Below are 17683 nucleotides of genomic sequence, written 5' to 3'. Positions count from 1 at the left end.
TAATAAAATTAGACTCTTGTGCGCGCACTTATAATATAAATTTATACATTTTATTATGAAAATGTATGCATAGTTTTTTTTAAAAATTAATTTTCCTCAAATATAGACTCTGAGATAATGTGCACAATGCTAATAACTCTAATATTAATTGGCCTGCTCTTCATTTTCTTTAGCAATGCTACCATGATGATCTCATTAAACCCTTCTCTCTTGAGGAGATTCGGGATACTCTGTGGATCATGCCTTTGGGCAAGGCGCCTGGCCCTAATCGCTATCATATTGAATTTTTTAAATTTATTAGGATATTCTTAGTAATTCCATTTTTGAGGCTTTTAATCAGTCTTAAATTTCTGGTATCTTACTCTTGAGTGTGATAAAATGTATGCTGTTCTAATTGTGAGTCCTAACCCATCTATGGTTAGGGAGTTCAGACTCGTTGCTTTGTGTAATATTTTATATCAACTTTTGGCTAGGTTATCAAGTTTGGTGAGGACATAACAATTTACATTCGTAGCTAGGATATCTATAATGAATGACACTATACTAGTTCAAGAAATTATGAACTCTGGCATAGAGAAAGTAGTGGCCGATAACCTTAGGATTCATCAGGGTCCTTTCCATTAATTTATTTGGGCATTCAAATTCATTTTCAAAGTATTTTGAGGATCTCAATAATAGAGTTAAGGAGGACTTTGCTGGGTGAAAATTGTCCACCCTATTTTAGGTTGAGAGAACCACCCTCATTAAATCCAAAATCTATGTCTTACCTTTCTATAGCATGAGTTGTATCCAATGCCTTTGACTGTCTTAGACAAAGTTAACAAATTAGGTAGAAAATTTACTTGGGGTAAAAGGGATCAACCTGTTGATCTTCACCTAACTAATTGAGACCTATAAATTGTAGTTGTGCCCTTGTGAGGATGGGTTGAGAATTTACATTTAAGATTCTCATATGAACTTCATTAGTTAAAGGTTTATGAATCTTTATAATAGCAACAAGCTTTGGTCACAATTGCTGATTATCAAGTAAAATAGGTTAAATCGTAGGCAGTCTTTATGTGTTAAGTCCAAAAAATTGGTTATCTTTAAGCGCCCAGTCGGAGCCCTAATTGCTATTAGATTGAGCATCCTCAGAACTATTGAGGATGAGCAATTTACTAATGTGGTAATGGCTCCCTAGATTTGCAACACCCTGATCTCGTATTGGCCTTTTTTTTGTTGTTAAGATTTCACCTAACTCCGTTGCAAATATATATATATATATATATATATATATATATATATCATGGTTCATTAAAAATCAAATTTAGAATTATTAGAGAATAAGTTCCCATCTCGGTAATACTCTAGATGAGATTATCTGCTCTTTACCCTTTGGCTATGTTTTCTACCTTTAATTCTTGGACTTGGATTCTCAACATGGTCAGCAAACATATTGTCTTATAGTCCCTTGTAAATGCTAGAATTATTACCTCTGACATGTAGGGTAGGTGCTAGCCCCCTTGATCCAAAAATTAAAATATTCCTATGAAAAGTCTTTTGGAACTGGTTGCTTATTAATGCAAAGCTGCATAACTTTTCTTTAGCAACCATCTCTCTTTGCTCGATTTATAATGTAGAGGTTGAATATATTTGCCGTCTACTATTTGAATGCCAAAGAGCTAAAGAGATGGATGGTTATAGAATGACACACGGGTTACCAGTTTCAAGTAAATTGGAGAGAATATGCATGAATTAAGAAAGGGCCAAAGGATAACAAGAAGGTAAATACTCTTATTCTTTGTGGTATAGAATAATAAATGTGGACTAGGGCTGTCCAAATAAATGAGCGGCTTGAGCTCGGCTCGGCTGAAGCTCGGGCTCGAGTCAGCTTGATATGAGCTGAGCCAAGCCTAAGACTAAATTTGAGGCTCAAAATTAATTTCAAGCCGAGCCTGAGCTTGAGCTGGCTTGCTCAAGCTTGGCTCGATAAGCTTGGTTTATATAAAAAAAAAATCAATATTCACAATCACACAACTTAAAATTCCCAAATCTTACCCTCACTCAGTTGCACCTCATCGTCCTCCTCCTCAAGCCATCATCGCCTTGTCGTCCTTCTCAAGCCGTCGCCTCCTCGTCGTCCTCCTCAAGCCGTCACTGTTTCGTCCTCCTCCTTAATTCGTTGCCGCCTCGTCCTCCTCATCCAGCCGTCGCCACCTTGTCCTCCATTGGCAAGCCGCGCATCATCCCGATGGAGGAGAGCCTTGCCAAAGGGAAACCTCTTAGCAAGGAGTAGAAAGTAGTAGTCTGCTTCAAGGCCTTCGTCACTACCCTCATCGACAAGCTCAAGAAGCTTCGTCTCCCCCTCGCTATGCCCCTATGAGGTCTTCCCCCACCACCACCACCGCCGCCGCTACCACCACCTAAATATGAGGAGAAGAGAGTCGAGGGTTCCGTGGAGGATATGCTATTTGGACTTGTGATTTGTTGATCTCTTTGGTCTTGGTTGGTGTTTATGTGATGGTGGGTTTAGAGTATTTGGTATTTTGGTTTGATTGATTCGAGATGCAGTTTTGAGGGAGAAGCTGTAGAAGATCCTAGCGTCGGACTTCTTCACCACCATCCGCTTCACCGCCGCCATCTCCTCCTTCTCCTTCTCTAATAAAGCTTAGGTTCGGCTCAAGCTCGATCTGGCTCGGCTCGAGTTGAACTGAGCCAAGCTTGAGCCTAAATTTGAGGTTTGAAATTAATTTCGAGCTGAACCTAAGCTAGAGCCGGCTTGCTCAGGCTCGGCTCGTTTAAACCCCTAGTGTGGACACTCTCGAAAGATTAGAACGACATAGTCTTCACTGAAAAGCAACCTCATTGAGCCAACTTTTATTCAAAACACTTACCATGACCCTTGAATTCTTCCAAACACATAGTGGAACCTTCAAACTGCCGACGTAGTCTAAGGTTAGGATAAAATGGCAAGCCCCAAATATGGACTCAATCAAGATAAACTCAAATGGATCCTTTAGTAAATTGGACGGAAAAGTTGGAGCAAGCTACCTAGCTAGAAATTCTAAGAGTAAACAACTTTTGTTGGGTACTATTCATATTAAAACATCAGATCATCAACATGCTGAAGTTGAAGCCTCAAACTAGCCTCACTGAAAGCTAAAGATCTTATTCGAGTGGAATTAGTATTGAAAAAAAACTCTCTATCTCTCATTAATATTTTGCACCACCGGGTCTTAAGACGGTGATGACTGAAGCACATTTTTCTCACTTGTTTAGAGAAGTTTACAGTTCGGCTGAGTAGTTAGGCTAATCTAGAAAGGAAACAAGACTCTTATGCAAAGTGGATGTTTGAGGTTTTTGCATCACTCTTTGAGGTAATTAAAAAAAGAAAAAGAAAAAGAAAAAACGTCGGGCGAATAGTATGAAACCCGTTTTTCGCCCGCCTACTTCCTTCGCGCCCGTCACCCAATAGCCACGACACCCACTTTCGCACCCAACCTTCCCCCTGCGTTCTCCATCTCAAACCCGAACACACCCCCAAATCCTCTCTTCCGAGATCAATCTCAGTTCCCTCCTCCCCTGGTCCAAAATTACCTTCGATTCCTTACTGCCCATCTTCTCTAGGGCTTCGATCGCAGGTTTGCACTAAAATTTTCTACTTTTGATTTGTTCAATTCGACCCCATTTTGCAGCACGCCATATACAGAGCACCTTATTATTTACATTAATTTAGTCTAATTTGGTAACTTGATGGCGATTCTACAATCAAAATGCAAATTTTCACGTTGCTGCACAGAAATTGCAAAATCTCTTCTTTTTATGGGTAAATTATGATATTGGACTGTTTTCAGTGCTGCATCTCAATTAATACTATATTATCCCTTGAATCCCTTTATGCTTGTGGTGATCAAAGGAAACAAAGAATGCACTATTATCATGTCTTCTAGTACTTGGAATGTTCCATTGCCCTGGTGTTGATAATGAAGTACTACTAAGTTCTCATGATTGATTGTCATCTGATCCCTTTTTAGCTGTATGGATCTAATGTTGAAAAGAGTTCCATGTACCAAAGATGGCTCATTTGTACCGTTTGTTATTGTCTTCTACTTTCTTAGTGGTTTTGAATTTTGATAGCTTAATTGGGCAATTGGTGTCAAAGTGTGGGTATTTAATGCCCTTTGTTCTAGATGGCGCATGATTCTAGTGTGGCCCATCCATTGGTTGTGGATGGATGCAACAATGCGAAGAATGTTGATCCTAAAAGGACCGAACTAAATGATGAGAGAACTTTTTTGCCGGAGGAAGGAAGTGATGCCATGAATGATGAAGATCCTAAGGCAACTGATGGAATTGTTGGGACACCTGAGGTTGGAATGGCATTCAAATCCTATGAAGAAGTTTTAGAGTTTTATAGGCGGTATGCTTTGCACGTGGGATTTGATGTGCGTGTAAAGAGAACAACCTTTACAGATGCTGGCCAGCATTATACCGTGGAGTTTATGTGCCATAGGGGAGGCAAGGGACGGGCAGACCCCGGTTACCAATCACGGCCGACAGCTAAAACAAATTGCCAAGCTATGATCCAGTTGAAGTTACAAGGAGATGGGCTATTACACTTGAAGAGAATTATTCTTGAGCACAATCATCCTGTTGATCCATCACTGGTTAAGTTTAGAATACATAGAAGAAAATTGTCTGTTCCTTTGCAAGATAACCTAGACAATGGAAAGGCAGGTGTCAAAAAAGTCAGGAGATATCGACGACTTGCAAAAGAGAAGGAAATTGAAGATTCAGGGGTTGAGGGAAAGGAGTGTAGAACTCCTGCTGAAAGAGGACATCTGAAGCTTCCAGATGAGGATATTGAAGCCATTTATCAATTCTTCACACATATGCAAACAAAGAATCCGAATTTTTTTTATATGGTAGATTTAGATACGGAATGCAGGTTGAGAAATGTGTTTTGGGCTGATGCTATGTCAAGGGCTGCATATAGGAATTTTGGTGATATTGTTTTATTTGACACTACATACTTGACTACAGATTATGATGTGCCTCTTGCTCTCTTTCTCGGCGTTAATAATCATGGACAATTGGTGTTGTTAGGTTGCGGATTGCTTTCGGATGATACTGCTGAGACTTACATTTGGTTATTTAAGACATGGTTAGCATGCATGTCAGAACATCCACCAGATGCACTAATCACCGATCACCTTCAGGCAGTGAGAGATTCTGTTGGTAAGGTGTTTCCAGGAACCTGCCATCGTCTCTGTCTTTGGCAATTAATGAAAAGGATCCCAAAGAACTTGAAAACATATGAAAAGTACAAGGAAATCAAGAAGGCATTAAGTAAGGTAGTTTATAGTTCATATAATACTGAAGAATTTGAAGATGAGTGGAGGAAAATGATTAAAGGATATGGACTTGAAAATAATGGGTGGCTTATTTGGTTGTATGAAAATCGTCATTCTTGGGCACCGGTTTATCTGAAAGATAAATTTTGGGCAGGACTGTCAATTAGCCAACAGAGTTCAAATTGTACTTCCTTTTTTGATGGACTTTTACATCCGGAGACAACTCTGAAGCAGTTCCTAGGTGCATATGAGTCTGCTTTAGAGAACAAATACGAAAAGCAAGTCCAAGCTGACATTGAGTCGTCGCGGAAAAGTCCAATTTTGGTGTCCAAGTTCTACATGGAAGAGCAGCTTGCTGAACTGTACACTTACAACATGTTCAAGGAGTTCCAGGATGAACTGAGAGCTACTATGTATTGTGATATTTGGCTGGTTAGGGAGGACAGCCCAAACTCAGTATATGGAATAAAAGAATCTGTTTTCCTAGAAGATGGTAATGTAGCAGAATATAAAGTTCTTGAAGTTTGTTATAATATGAAGGAACTTGAGGTTCGATGTCCTTGTGGTTCTTTTGAACTTAGAGGAATTCTTTGTAGGCATGCATTATCTGTCTTTAAGATACAACAATTGTATGAGATTCCTTCTCAGTACATTATTGATCGTTGGAAAAAGGATTTTAAGCAGTTGCACCGTATGGCTCACTCCTCTAGTGATTATGTAGCCAAGGGCTATTGGGAGCGTTATTATAACTTAGCTACTCACTGCCTGCAGCTTGTCGATGTAGGCATGACATCTGATACTAGGTGCCATCTTGCACTTACATTGATGAGAGAGGTGGAGAAGGTTCTGTTGAATGTTGATGCATGTGGAAACACACAATTCAGAATTGTGCCTTGTGAAACTAGGGCAAATGAAAATGCTGAAAATCATGTGCAAATGTCGCACTTCAGCAACTCTGAGAGTGATAAGGTTCTCAGTTCTCCACAAGTAAAGCGAAGAGGTAGACCACCGAAGAGAAGGAAAGAGTCCAATGCAGATGCTATCATATCATCAAACAAAAAGATGGTACTTTTATAGTTTTATAACTCTGTTTCATCTTCATTTCATTTTTATTTCCTAACAATATTTTTCAATTCTTTCCACAGGAAGTTGTAAGCAGATCATTTGGTGAAAATCAATGCAATATGATGTTAGCTGCTCCTTCACATCTGGGCACGCATGATAATTCCCAGGAGAGCATGATTTTGATGGTAACTACAGGATATATAGTACTTGTCATACTACAGTTTGCTTTTGAGGGATTATTTACTCGCTTCTATTATTCCCACTATTTTCTTAATGACAAATATCTCTATATAATGCAGGGAAGAGTCAACCCAAATGATTTGTCACTTGGTAGCCATTATGGGATACATGTTAACCAAGAGGATCAAAGTGACAGTCAACCAAGAATGCTGCCAAGTGATATGTTACAGGTTTGTGATCATTCTTTATTCTTTATTTGTTCTATTCTGTTCACTTGGTTGCTGTTTTGGTTAGCTAGGCAATGATTTATAAATAGTCATTTCACTAATTTGTCAATCACAGATGTTTATAGAAATGAGCTCTAGAAGTACATCATCTTGTAGTTTACAATTTTACATAAGAATGTCTTATATAAAAATTCTCATTTTGGATTTTTTGTTCTGTTATGACCTCTTTGTGTGATTGAGTAGTTCACTTCATCTTTTTAGTAATTTACAGGCTCAATTTGACCGACAATCAGCTGAAAGTCCTTCAAGGGTTCCATGGATCTATCAGCAAATGCTACAGGTTTGCATTATTTGTTATGTTACTAATACTAATTTCATTCTCTCATTTAGCTTAAATTCTTTTAGCATACAAATTTCTGTCACAAAGTTACTATTCGTCAGTGCAAAGTATATGCATGTTCTCTTATTTGCTTGATGTATTGATATCACAGGATCCTCAACTGCCAACACGACCTCCTGGCCAAAGACCTGGTTAGAAGAGGACATCCATTAAAAAGATGGATCAGCATCGCTGCTATCTAAGATTATTATTTAATGTCTTGATGTGATCTAAAAGGAAATATGCAAGGTGTGCTTCTCAAATACCACCTATCACATGCATCAATCTCAAACAGATTTTCATGACTGTTGAGCTTACATGAATTAGATGCCGTTATAGCATTTCTTCTACAGACAGTGTCAACTGTCATGTATTCCTTTTCAGAATTGGCTTTTCTCTTTCTCACTCATTCCTCAGAATCATTTATGATCTTGATTGTGAAGTAAAGATGCTTTTATTTACTTGATATTCTTTGGTGCCTTTTTTCAATACCATGTTGCATTGTTGCAATTAAACCTGATAATAATAGCTTCTTAGTCGACAACCATGCTTGCGCACAATGAAATTTTGTTCTGGCTAAGAAGATTCTACTAAATTTAAACTTTTGGCAGGTCACACAATGAGGTGAAATATGAAGCTCCAAGAAGTTATCATGAGATCATTGTCCTCAAGAAGAACAGTATGTTTTGATGCTGGTATCAGATTTAAGCTCCTCCAAAATTATTATTGCTCCTGACTATGTTTCTGAATCTGACTCATGGGGTTAGTAATTCTTATGAACAGTTAGTAAAATGATGAAGTTAGAGATCTCTTTTGAGTTTGAAATTATATGTCATTAAGTGCAGAAATGAGATGGCTCAATGCAGGTAATTTTATCAACAGTTTTAAATTATTTATAAGTAGTCATCTGTCTTTCGGCTTCATCTTTTAATTTTTATAGTATGATGCTAGCCATTCTTATTATTGTTCAACATAGGTCATCAGCTGTATAATGCTCTGATAACTTCTTCCTTTCTTCTCAGGTTGAAATTTGGTTATTGTGATACACAGATTTCTTCTCTCTTAGCTATCCTGTTGCAAATCCTATAAAATATGCAATCTTTTGTGCCTAACGATCAGTTGTTCAGAAGATGACTTTTACTGCACCATAGCTGTTGCCGGTGATTAAAAGTTCTGATGTCAATGTGGCTTCCGTGATATTTTTTCTTTGTATTTGCATATGTGCCAATGTTACAGCTTTTGTATGCAGCAAATTTTGTGGATCTTATACACCTGCAACTACGTTATGCATGAATAAAGCCCACAAACCAGTAAAACTGGAGGCTCATTTCTTGAAATGATTTTTTCGTTGAAGGCCTTGCGAGAAGGAATCAGAAAGTACATATGTTACTGTACTTGGTTACTAGAGTTCTTGCTGAAGAGGTTCATCATAGAACTTTCAATAGCCAAAGGCTTCCACCGGTACAGGATCTATTGATTTTTAGATGTATACTACAATAACCCTATTACTGTTAAGGTTGTTGCTCGAACCAGTGACTGTTTGGGTGCATATAAGCAACTCCTATCATCAGACTCGCAGACACCTTCAAACTATATTGAATTGTGCATTTTTGATAGCCAAAGATATGCTCAAAATCAGATTTAGCCTCTTTCAAGTACTTGGTTTTTTTTTTTCTTTTTCTTTTTGTCGTTTGTATATTATTAAAGTTTTCAGTTGACTTTTAAATTGGTGGTAACTGTAGTATCTTGAATCATGCTTTCTGCCTTGTCTGTTAATGTAAAGAATGACATGGACATTGAGAAATTCTTCTCTACTGGTTTCACGAGATGCCATAATGGCAGATGACTGCTATTGTAAAACTTAAAGATGTCCCAGTTAAATCGGTTCAGGAGGACTCAAACAATATGGATTTCATCAATTATCTGAACAGTATTTCATTGAAGCAGATGATTGCTATTGCTAAGCATGGCACTAGAGCTTTCAAAATAAATGGGCGTTAGAGTTGAGCCGAACCCGAGCCGCCCTAGAAGGCTCAAAGATAATTTTGAGTCGAGCCTGAGTTGGAGTTGGCTCACTCAGGCTCAACTCATTAGGCTCGGTATAAAAGGAATTAGTCAAATCCTAATAAACCCCTAATTCTCAAATCTCAATCTTTCTACTACTGCTCCTAAATTCTTCCACCGTGTCTCGCCATGCGGAGGCAGACAAGCATGGTCCCTTCAGGCGGTTGAGCGCATTGGAGTTCTACGTGCGTCACTCCATCTCCCACTCCTCCGTCATCTTCACCAAGTGATGGGTCCCCCTATCCCTAGCAGAGATCGTTGGCACCATCGGCGTAATCCACAACTTCATAGGGGAATCAAGTTGGATAGTCCAATTGACGGCGGTCCATTTCGCTAAGGCAGGGTTCGCGGTAGGCACCCTATGATGGCACTGATTGATTGTCTCATAGGCGGTTGGTTTCTTGGTGTTACAATGTAGATTTGACTTGCACTATTCTAAGGGTTTGCTTACTATCAACATATCCTCGTGAATTAATTACTGACACTATGTTTCCATACACATTAAAACTAAAACTAATTGAGTTAATTACATGTTAGTTTTGTTAACAACAAACACTAGGTCTAATTGGTTTTAAGGTTGAGACAGGTTGGACAAACTTACTGACTTGAATTTGCCAAAAGTCAACCCTAATTTTATGATCTTAAGGGCAAAAGGTTTAATAAGCGTTGACTTCCATCCCGTCAACCCGAAGGATGAAATCCCAAGCAGCGTTGACTTCTATGATCTATCTCATGAATAAACCTCTCTTGTCGGTGAATTAAATGGTGTCAATTTGCCAAAGTTGGTATTCCCATTGGGTTCAGATCCGCATCTTACAACCCGTTATCCTACCCCTTAATTGTTAATATCCCCTCCTTTCCCCGCAAAAGGGGGGCCCTGCCACGAAGTCAATTTACACGCAGAGGTGGTGTTTTTTGGGTGAACTTTTTGGGTGAATCTCTCTCTCGTCTCCTACGAACCCTAAAACCCTTTCTCTTCGCTCTCTCCTCTCTTCGTGATCACAATCTCCTTGATCTCAATCGAGAAGTTAGCAATCGAGGACAGCATTTCTGTTTTCCTCTGAATCCTGTGGTAAGATGTCTTTTGTTCAAATTCTTTGCTTTATATTTATTGATTAATTCAATTACGATTCTAATCGATACTAAGGTCTCGATTCTCATAGAGACACATTTGAATTGCCATTCCGGTTTAAGAAATTAGGGTTATTTTAGTGAGATTTGGAAACTTTACTAGTTGATGCATTGCAATGCGGAAGCTCTATGTGGTGTTTGCGGTGATATTTAGTTCTAGGCAAATATTTGAGTTTTAACTTTAGCCATTGCTGAATTGGCTAGATAGTTGATTTAGTCGCTTATAGAAGTATATTTAGGTTGATTTGGGTTCATTGGCGATATTTTAGAAGAAGCAAATTTTTGTTTGCTGTTTTTCCACTTAAGCTTCTTGGGTTTGTCAATCATTGTTTAATAGCAGTGTAAGTTGCAGAATTCTTAGTTAGTACATCTTGATGAATTCAATTGTTTGTATTGACTTGACTGTTGTTATGTTAATGTAGTTGGTTCCTTTGACATCTACCTCGCCAGGATATGGTTGTTGACTCCATAAGGGAAGAACCCCTTGAGGAAGATGGAGATGTTGATGAGAGGGACTCTGAGCTGTATGCAGATGACACAGCATCTGAAGATGTTAAAACACCTCAGATGTCAATTGTTAGTAGCTTTATGATGAGCTATATTAATTATTAACTCTTCTATGCAGCTGTGGTCGTGTTAAGTGCTGTCTTTTTCTTTGGCAGGACATGGGGGATGATTCTGCTGAGGACCTGCCATTGCCCAAGGACAAAGTAGTAACTTTTGTTGAGGATAATGTCCATGAGAATGATCAGGACAAGGACGATCCTGTTGTAGGTCATGTAAAAGTTGAAGGGGATGATAAAACACCAAGTTTGGGAATGGTATTCAGATCTTATGACGAAGTATGCAGCTTCTATAAGAAATATGCTCTGACTGTTGGGTTTGGCGTAGCCGTTAGGAAGTCATCTTTTACAAAATCTGGAGTATGTCGAAGGTTGATACTCGCATGTACTAGGGGAGGAAAGGGACGAGCAGATGCATGCTATCAAGCTAGACAGACAGCTAAGACAAACTGCCAAGCTATGATTGTAGTGAAGTTATGGAGTGATGGATTGCTTCATCTTGTTGAAGCTAATCTTGAACATAATCATCCAGTTAGCCCATCCGCAGCACGACTCATGACCTGCTATAAGAAAATGATTGATGCAATGAGAGAGGAACCTGTTGCATGGCCGATTGGACGTAAAGATGCACAACCAGTTGAGAAGGCATGTGGAAACTCTAGTGAGAGAGGGCGGATGAAGTTTGGCGAAGGAGATGATGAATCAATTTATCAATTTTTTGCAACCATGCAGAACAAGAATCCAAACTTCTTCTACTTAGTGGATTTGGACAAGCATGGTTGCTTGAGGAGCTTATTCTGGGCTGATGCGAGGTCTAGGGCAGCCCATGCATATTTTGGTCATGATGTCATTTACATTGATACGGCATACTTGACTGAAAAGTACGATTTGCCGCTTGTTTCTTTCGTTGGAATGAACCATCATGGCCAGTTAGTGTTGTTCGCTTGTGGTTTACTTTCTGATGAAGCCCTTGAAAGTTATACTTGGTTATTCAGGGCATTTTTAACATGCACACTACAACGCTGTCCAGATGCTGTAATTACTGACAATTGTAAGACCATTCAAGCTGCTGTTTCCGAGGTATTTCCTCAAGCTCAACATCGCCTATGTTTATCTCTTATAATGAAAAGGATACCAGAGAAATTGAAAGGTTTTGCAGAATCCAAAGCAATGATGAAGGCTTTAGAGAAAGCAACTTTTGATTCTTTGAGGCCCAATGAATTTGAAGAAAAATGGAAAAAAATGATTGAGGAATATAGACTCGAAGATCATGAATGGTTCTGTTCACTCTATGCAGATCGACATTTGTGGGCACCAGTTTTTCTCAAAGATAAATTCTGGGCAGGTCTGTCCATTTCACAGCGTGGGGAATCTATTACTTCCTTCTTTGATGGATTTGTATATCCAAGAACGTCTCTAAAGCAATTTCTTGTGAAGTATGAGATGGTGATACAAAGTAAATATAAGAAGGAGGCACAAGCAGATTCAGAATCATTTCACAAGACACCTCTCATCATATCAAAATTTTACATGGAGGAGCAGCTATCCAAAGAGTACACAGTCAACATGTTTAGGAAATTCCAGGATGAGTTAAAAGCCACTATGTATTGTCATGCTACACCTATTAAGGCTAATGGACCACTCATTACTTTTGAAGTCAAAGAATGTTCATACATTGAAGATGGTAAAAGGACAGATAGTAAGGAGCATGAAGTTTACTTTAATGAGGATGAACTTGCAGTGCAGTGCATCTGTGGCTTTTTCCAATTCAGTGGCATTCTATGTAGACATGCACTCTCTGTATTTAAGTTACAACAGGTGTTTGAAATTCCATCTCAATACATTCTTAGTCGCTGGAAAAAGGATTATAAGAAACTGCATTCTTTGGCTCATTCCTCTAAAGAAATGCTAAGTGACAATATTGTTGAGCGTCACAATCATTTATCTAGTCGTTGCCTTGAGCTGGTTGAACTAGGGTTCTTATCTGATAATAGGTACCAAGTTGCTTTAAAGTTGTTGAAAGAAGCAGAAAAATCTCTTCTAGGTGATGTTCCACTCAGAGACGGGCAACCTAAGCTTGTGTCTTTTGAAACCCAGTCAAGTGAAAATGTTCAGAGTCTTTTGACATCACAAGTGGGCTTCCCTGAAGGTAATAAGAACTCTGAATCTTCAAGTGCAAAACATCGAGGTAGGACACCAAAAAAGGGACGAGATTCTAACATGGGAACAAATAAGGAACAGGTATGCCATTCCTTTTTCTCAATCATTGCCTAATATGCATTTGCATACCAATTCTAACAGCTATCTCTGTGATAAATATGTTGATTAGGACTTTCTAGGATCATCTTTGGTTGGAAATGAACCCCATCTGCTTCAAGGTGCCCCTACTGTTTCACATCTTGACAGTCATATGAGTCCACAAGGAGGCATTAATTTAATGGTACACGTTATTTTATTCTTAATAGTTTTTCTTTCATACAGCAGCATAATTTATTAAAAGCTAACTATTTTGTGTAAAATAGGAAGACATTGCCCCAAATGAATTGTCATTTGGTACTCATTTCGGCATGCATGTTAATCACCACCATCATATGCCCAGCCAACCGAGGATCCCATCAAGCAACGTAATGCAGGTTTCTGCTTACTTTGGGACCTTTATGTAGCTCTATTTTATGCTTCATAAGATTACAGTAATCTAATGCCAACTACTGGTTTATGTGCTCATATACTTAATATACAAGGTCCCAATGTATATTAGTTTGAAATTACAGGGTCAATATGATCATCAATCTATTGGAAGTCAGTCAAGGATGCAGTGGATTTATCAGGAAATGATGCAGGTTCTTATCGCTATTTTCCAATTTCAGTTTCTCATACTAGTTTCAAAAACTCAGGCACACAGTTTGAAGATGATACCTGAAATGTTCAGGCATTTGATTGATGTGACTTAACTGCAGGAGGATCAGATATCAAAGCCACCTTTTGGTCGAAGAATGGGGTAGAACAACATTAGATTCTAATTATAGAAGAGGTACCCTAGGTATGTCCTTTGTCTTGTGATCCATGCTATGCACATCTCTACAAGTTTTATGCATTATTTGGGTTACTTCAATATTCTTTGATATATCTATGCTTACAATGATTGCGCTACCTTTTTCATCCTCTTGTAATCACAACAGAAATAGTGTCTTACAATAAGATTGGCCTAATAATATTGTAAGGGATCTTTTTCTTGGTGAAATTGTAAGGGTATTTCACCTTTCTTTCCACATCATTAACTGTTTAAGACAATTACTAGCTAAAGATCAAATTTACATGTGTTGGCAGGTAAAAGGCTGTTGAAGATCATTATAGGAACTCACAGAAATCAGGATTTTCCTTTATAAATATACCTGAGATAACTTTTACAGGATTGGATCTTTGCACAAATACTGATATAGATTCCTGAGATTACTTGCTAACTCAAAACTGAATTACCAAGAGTGCTTGAAAGTGTTGATAAAATTGCAGACCAATTTAAAGCAGAATGTTGTACAGGTTCAACGCGCAGAACGCGCCAATTACTTGTAATCTTCAGTTTGATAAATCTTTCTTTGAAGTTCTCATATTACTAGGGCTTGTCCCTATTCAGTTGTCTTTTTGTAAATAGTATCCTATAATCTGTATAGCTACATTGGCGTTGTAACTTTTGTTTCCTGAGCTGTAAGTATGAAGACCTATTAATGAAGTGCACAGAACTGAAATTTGGTTGACCTATTATTGGTTGCTGATTAATAATTTTGAAAGAATATGATGCTCATAACTGATTGGTGATTGTTGTCAGAAAATGTAGAAAACTCATATTTGTAGTAGAATATTCTTGACGGTTAAATACGTCAACACCCGCTAAACTATACTTAGTTTTTATGGAGACCTTCTAAACTTTTTGAGATTACAATGTCACCTCTAAACTTTAGGGTAAAATGAAATGAGTAACGGTAGTCAAAGAAAACGCGTAATGACCAACTATATCTCTTATTAATATATCACAATATTATTACTTAAAAATAAATATATTATCATCTTCTCTCTTTACTCTCTTCTCTCTCCTACGGCCTCCCCTCCCACGCTCTCTCTTTACTCCTCTCTTCTCTCCCTCACTCTCTTCTCTCGGTAGCAGCCTCTCGTCCCACGAGGCTCGGTAGCAGAGCTCGTCGCGGCCTCTCTTCCCTCGCGACGCGGCCTCTCTTCCCTCGCGACGCAACAGCAAACTCGCCACGGTCTCCCTTTCCATGCGGCGCAGTAGTGAGCTCGCCCTGGCCTCCCGTTCTCTACATGCTAGCTTAAGCCTTAAAGCATATCGTGCCCAATGAGTAAACCGCCTTTGCGAGAGGAATTTTGAAATTTCAAGCAAGTGGGGTAAGATGATGAGCTAAGGTGATGTGTAATCAAACGATGTCTAATCTAAGAACAATATAGTAATTGTGGGTTATTAAAATAAAATATTTTTTAATTACTATACTAGAATAAGGAGGCTTATTCGAGAATAAATTTATCTTATTCCATAATAAGTAAACGGGGGCTTAATGTTGAGTTTAAAGAAACTAGGAGAAGGGGATTCTGATGTAATGAGACACGAAGGAGAGAGGGAGCTAGGGGAAGAGGGGACAAAACCTCAAATTACTTGTAATGAGTGCTAGGGTTCGGTCTTAGACTCCTGACATCATTCTCTTTGAGATTATTTAAAGGAACATTGTTTTGGTTATTCCAGACGTGCCAATAAAGAACACTTATAACCTCTTCAAGAAAAGGCCCATTGCTATTAGAGCATCTCCATTTGGAGCCTTTGGGCTCCGACCAATGTGCTGGGCTCAATATTTATTATTAAATATATATATATACAATATATTTTAATCACTTAATAGGTACTCTTAACATTATTATTTTTTAATAAAAAAATATATAGTTAGAAAAATCTCATCGAGATATGTGAAATAAGACTAATATTCAATAGTTTCATAAGTAATTTTAATTACTACTTTTTAATTAAAGGCATCAAAATTATATTTCACAAAATAAACATCGATTACATATCATTCCGAAAAGTATCAAAATTACATTACACAAAATAAGCAGACATTAGTATTTAATAATAGAAATAATAAGTATTTAGTAGTCTGGTAAGTCATTTCTCTCGCCACCGATTTCGTAGCCATCTCTTCTTTCTTGATTGTACCCACCTCCTGTATATTAATCCTCCGACTTATAAAGGACTATTGCTTCTTCTAATGATTTCATGTCTTAATTTAGTCATGTTTGATGTATTTTAATATTTGGTGTTTATATTAGAAAATTATTTTGAGTCATTATTTGAATAATTTTAGGACACTCCGATTTTTAATAATACAAAAAAATATTTAATATATAATATAAAAAATTAAAATTAATAATAACTCATAAATAATTTAACATTAGACTCATTTCCAAATGTACTATTTTTGTTAAACACCAATTAGTAAAGTTAATTATATACTCAGTTTAATTAATAGATTATTTAATAAAGGATATAGACGAAATTTAAAATTTTGAATTAAGCTTCTATAGGGCAAAATTGGAATTCTAAAAAGTTGAATAGTTATTTGGAGCCGGGCTTCAAATTCTTGGATGTGCCTCTAAATTTGGAGCCCCATTTGAAGCTCGATTGGAGCTCCACTAAGCTCCAAATTTGGTATTTTGGAGCTCAGTAATAGTTGATCTTATAGTGAAAGCATGCACAAGAGTTCAACAATGATAACTAACATAACTTGGTATTTATCTTACATTGTATATAGAGATGAGATAAGTACATTACTCATCTTTAGCATGAGTATACATATAATACGAAGATGAGTTTAAAATTGCTGGACATCATTTTTTTTATTTTTTTATGTACTTAGCATGTTGGGTATAAATACATAAACATATTAGAGATAGCGCTGCTTACTAAGCATTACGCTCATCCATATTTTATACATAATGCATATTGTTGTAGGCATGGTGAGAGCTATTGTAGCAATTTACTTGCCGGGGCATTACTGTATTAAGCCTCTTTTATTATTTTTTATATTATAATATTGTAAAGGGACATATTCTTCCATTGTAATAGCTTAATTTCATTATATACTTTAATATTCGAGGACTCCAACTTCTTTTGTATTATTGATGGACTTATTGTGGCTTACAGGCTTTACTGTTAGTTCGAGGTGTTTCAAAGAGTTTTGAAAATAACACAAGACAGTTATTACCAACTGTATCCCAAAATTTTGAATAAAATCAATTTAAAAACTATCAAGCCTAAGCACTTTGGCCACCGGCATGAATTACACAATTGATATCACTTTTGCCTCAAAGAAACATCTGAGTAGTAGGTCATCAGAGAAGAGGTGAAGATTGAAGGGAAGAGATGGGCCAGTCATCCATTACACAAAGGTGAATGACATCTAGCTCCACAGGCTCAAATAAAACTCCACAAAAGCATTAGAAATATAGGCAGGGGAAGTAGTAAAATCTAAATCATTTAGAAATAATAACTCAATGAAATTTTTTTATTATGGATTTTTTTTGCAAAGAGCTAAATCTTTTTTATCAGAATCATCATAGATATCCAATTTATCAGCAACTTACTTTGCCATTTGAGGTCAATTTGTCCAAGTAGAGCAACACACTACCAATTTAGAGCTACCAAGACACAAAGTCCCCCACATAAAAAGGAGAAATAACTTC

At 37.5% G+C, this 17683-nt stretch overlaps 2 protein-coding genes across 6 annotated transcripts; both read left to right on the top strand.

Annotated features, from left to right (window-relative positions):
* Positions 1-3427: 3427 nt before the first annotated feature.
* On the top strand, positions 3428-8955 carry LOC140771805 (protein FAR1-RELATED SEQUENCE 6-like). The gene is made up of 8 exons (XM_073113511.1): positions 3428-3620; positions 4170-6398; positions 6479-6583; positions 6698-6808; positions 7077-7145; positions 7297-7433; positions 7796-8050; positions 8207-8955. Exons 2-6 carry the CDS (start codon positions 4170-4172, stop codon positions 7339-7341), a joined length of 2559 nt encoding a protein of 852 aa, XP_072969612.1. The 5' UTR covers positions 3428-3620; the 3' UTR covers positions 7342-7433; positions 7796-8050; positions 8207-8955.
* Positions 8956-10060: 1105 nt separating this feature from the next.
* On the top strand, positions 10061-14698 carry LOC140772234 (protein FAR1-RELATED SEQUENCE 6-like). 5 transcript variants are annotated; one of them, XM_073114205.1, is made up of 8 exons: positions 10061-10320; positions 10830-10955; positions 11042-13183; positions 13272-13382; positions 13465-13575; positions 13684-13782; positions 13900-13982; positions 14270-14698. In XM_073114205.1, the coding sequence occupies exons 2-7, from the start codon at positions 10833-10835 to the stop codon at positions 13942-13944; spliced, it is 2631 nt and encodes an 876-aa protein (XP_072970306.1). In that variant the 5' UTR covers positions 10061-10320; positions 10830-10832; the 3' UTR covers positions 13945-13982; positions 14270-14698. The 5 variants fall into 5 exon arrangements, 4 of the variants coding, with proteins under 4 accessions (XP_072970306.1, XP_072970309.1, XP_072970308.1 ...); XM_073114208.1 differs by having other exon boundaries at positions 10112-10320; positions 10802-10955; positions 13465-13566; positions 13714-13782; XM_073114207.1 differs by having other exon boundaries at positions 10112-10320; positions 10802-10955; positions 13714-13782.
* The last annotated feature ends 2985 nt before the right edge of the window (positions 14699-17683 follow it).

Source organism: Typha angustifolia, chromosome 12, assembly GCF_048772165.1.
Source record: "Typha angustifolia cultivar Huaian chromosome 12, ASM4877216v1, whole genome shotgun sequence".
NCBI classification, from domain to species: domain Eukaryota; kingdom Viridiplantae; phylum Streptophyta; class Magnoliopsida; order Poales; family Typhaceae; genus Typha; species Typha angustifolia.
This window is presented reverse-complemented; position numbering and strand designations above follow the sequence as displayed.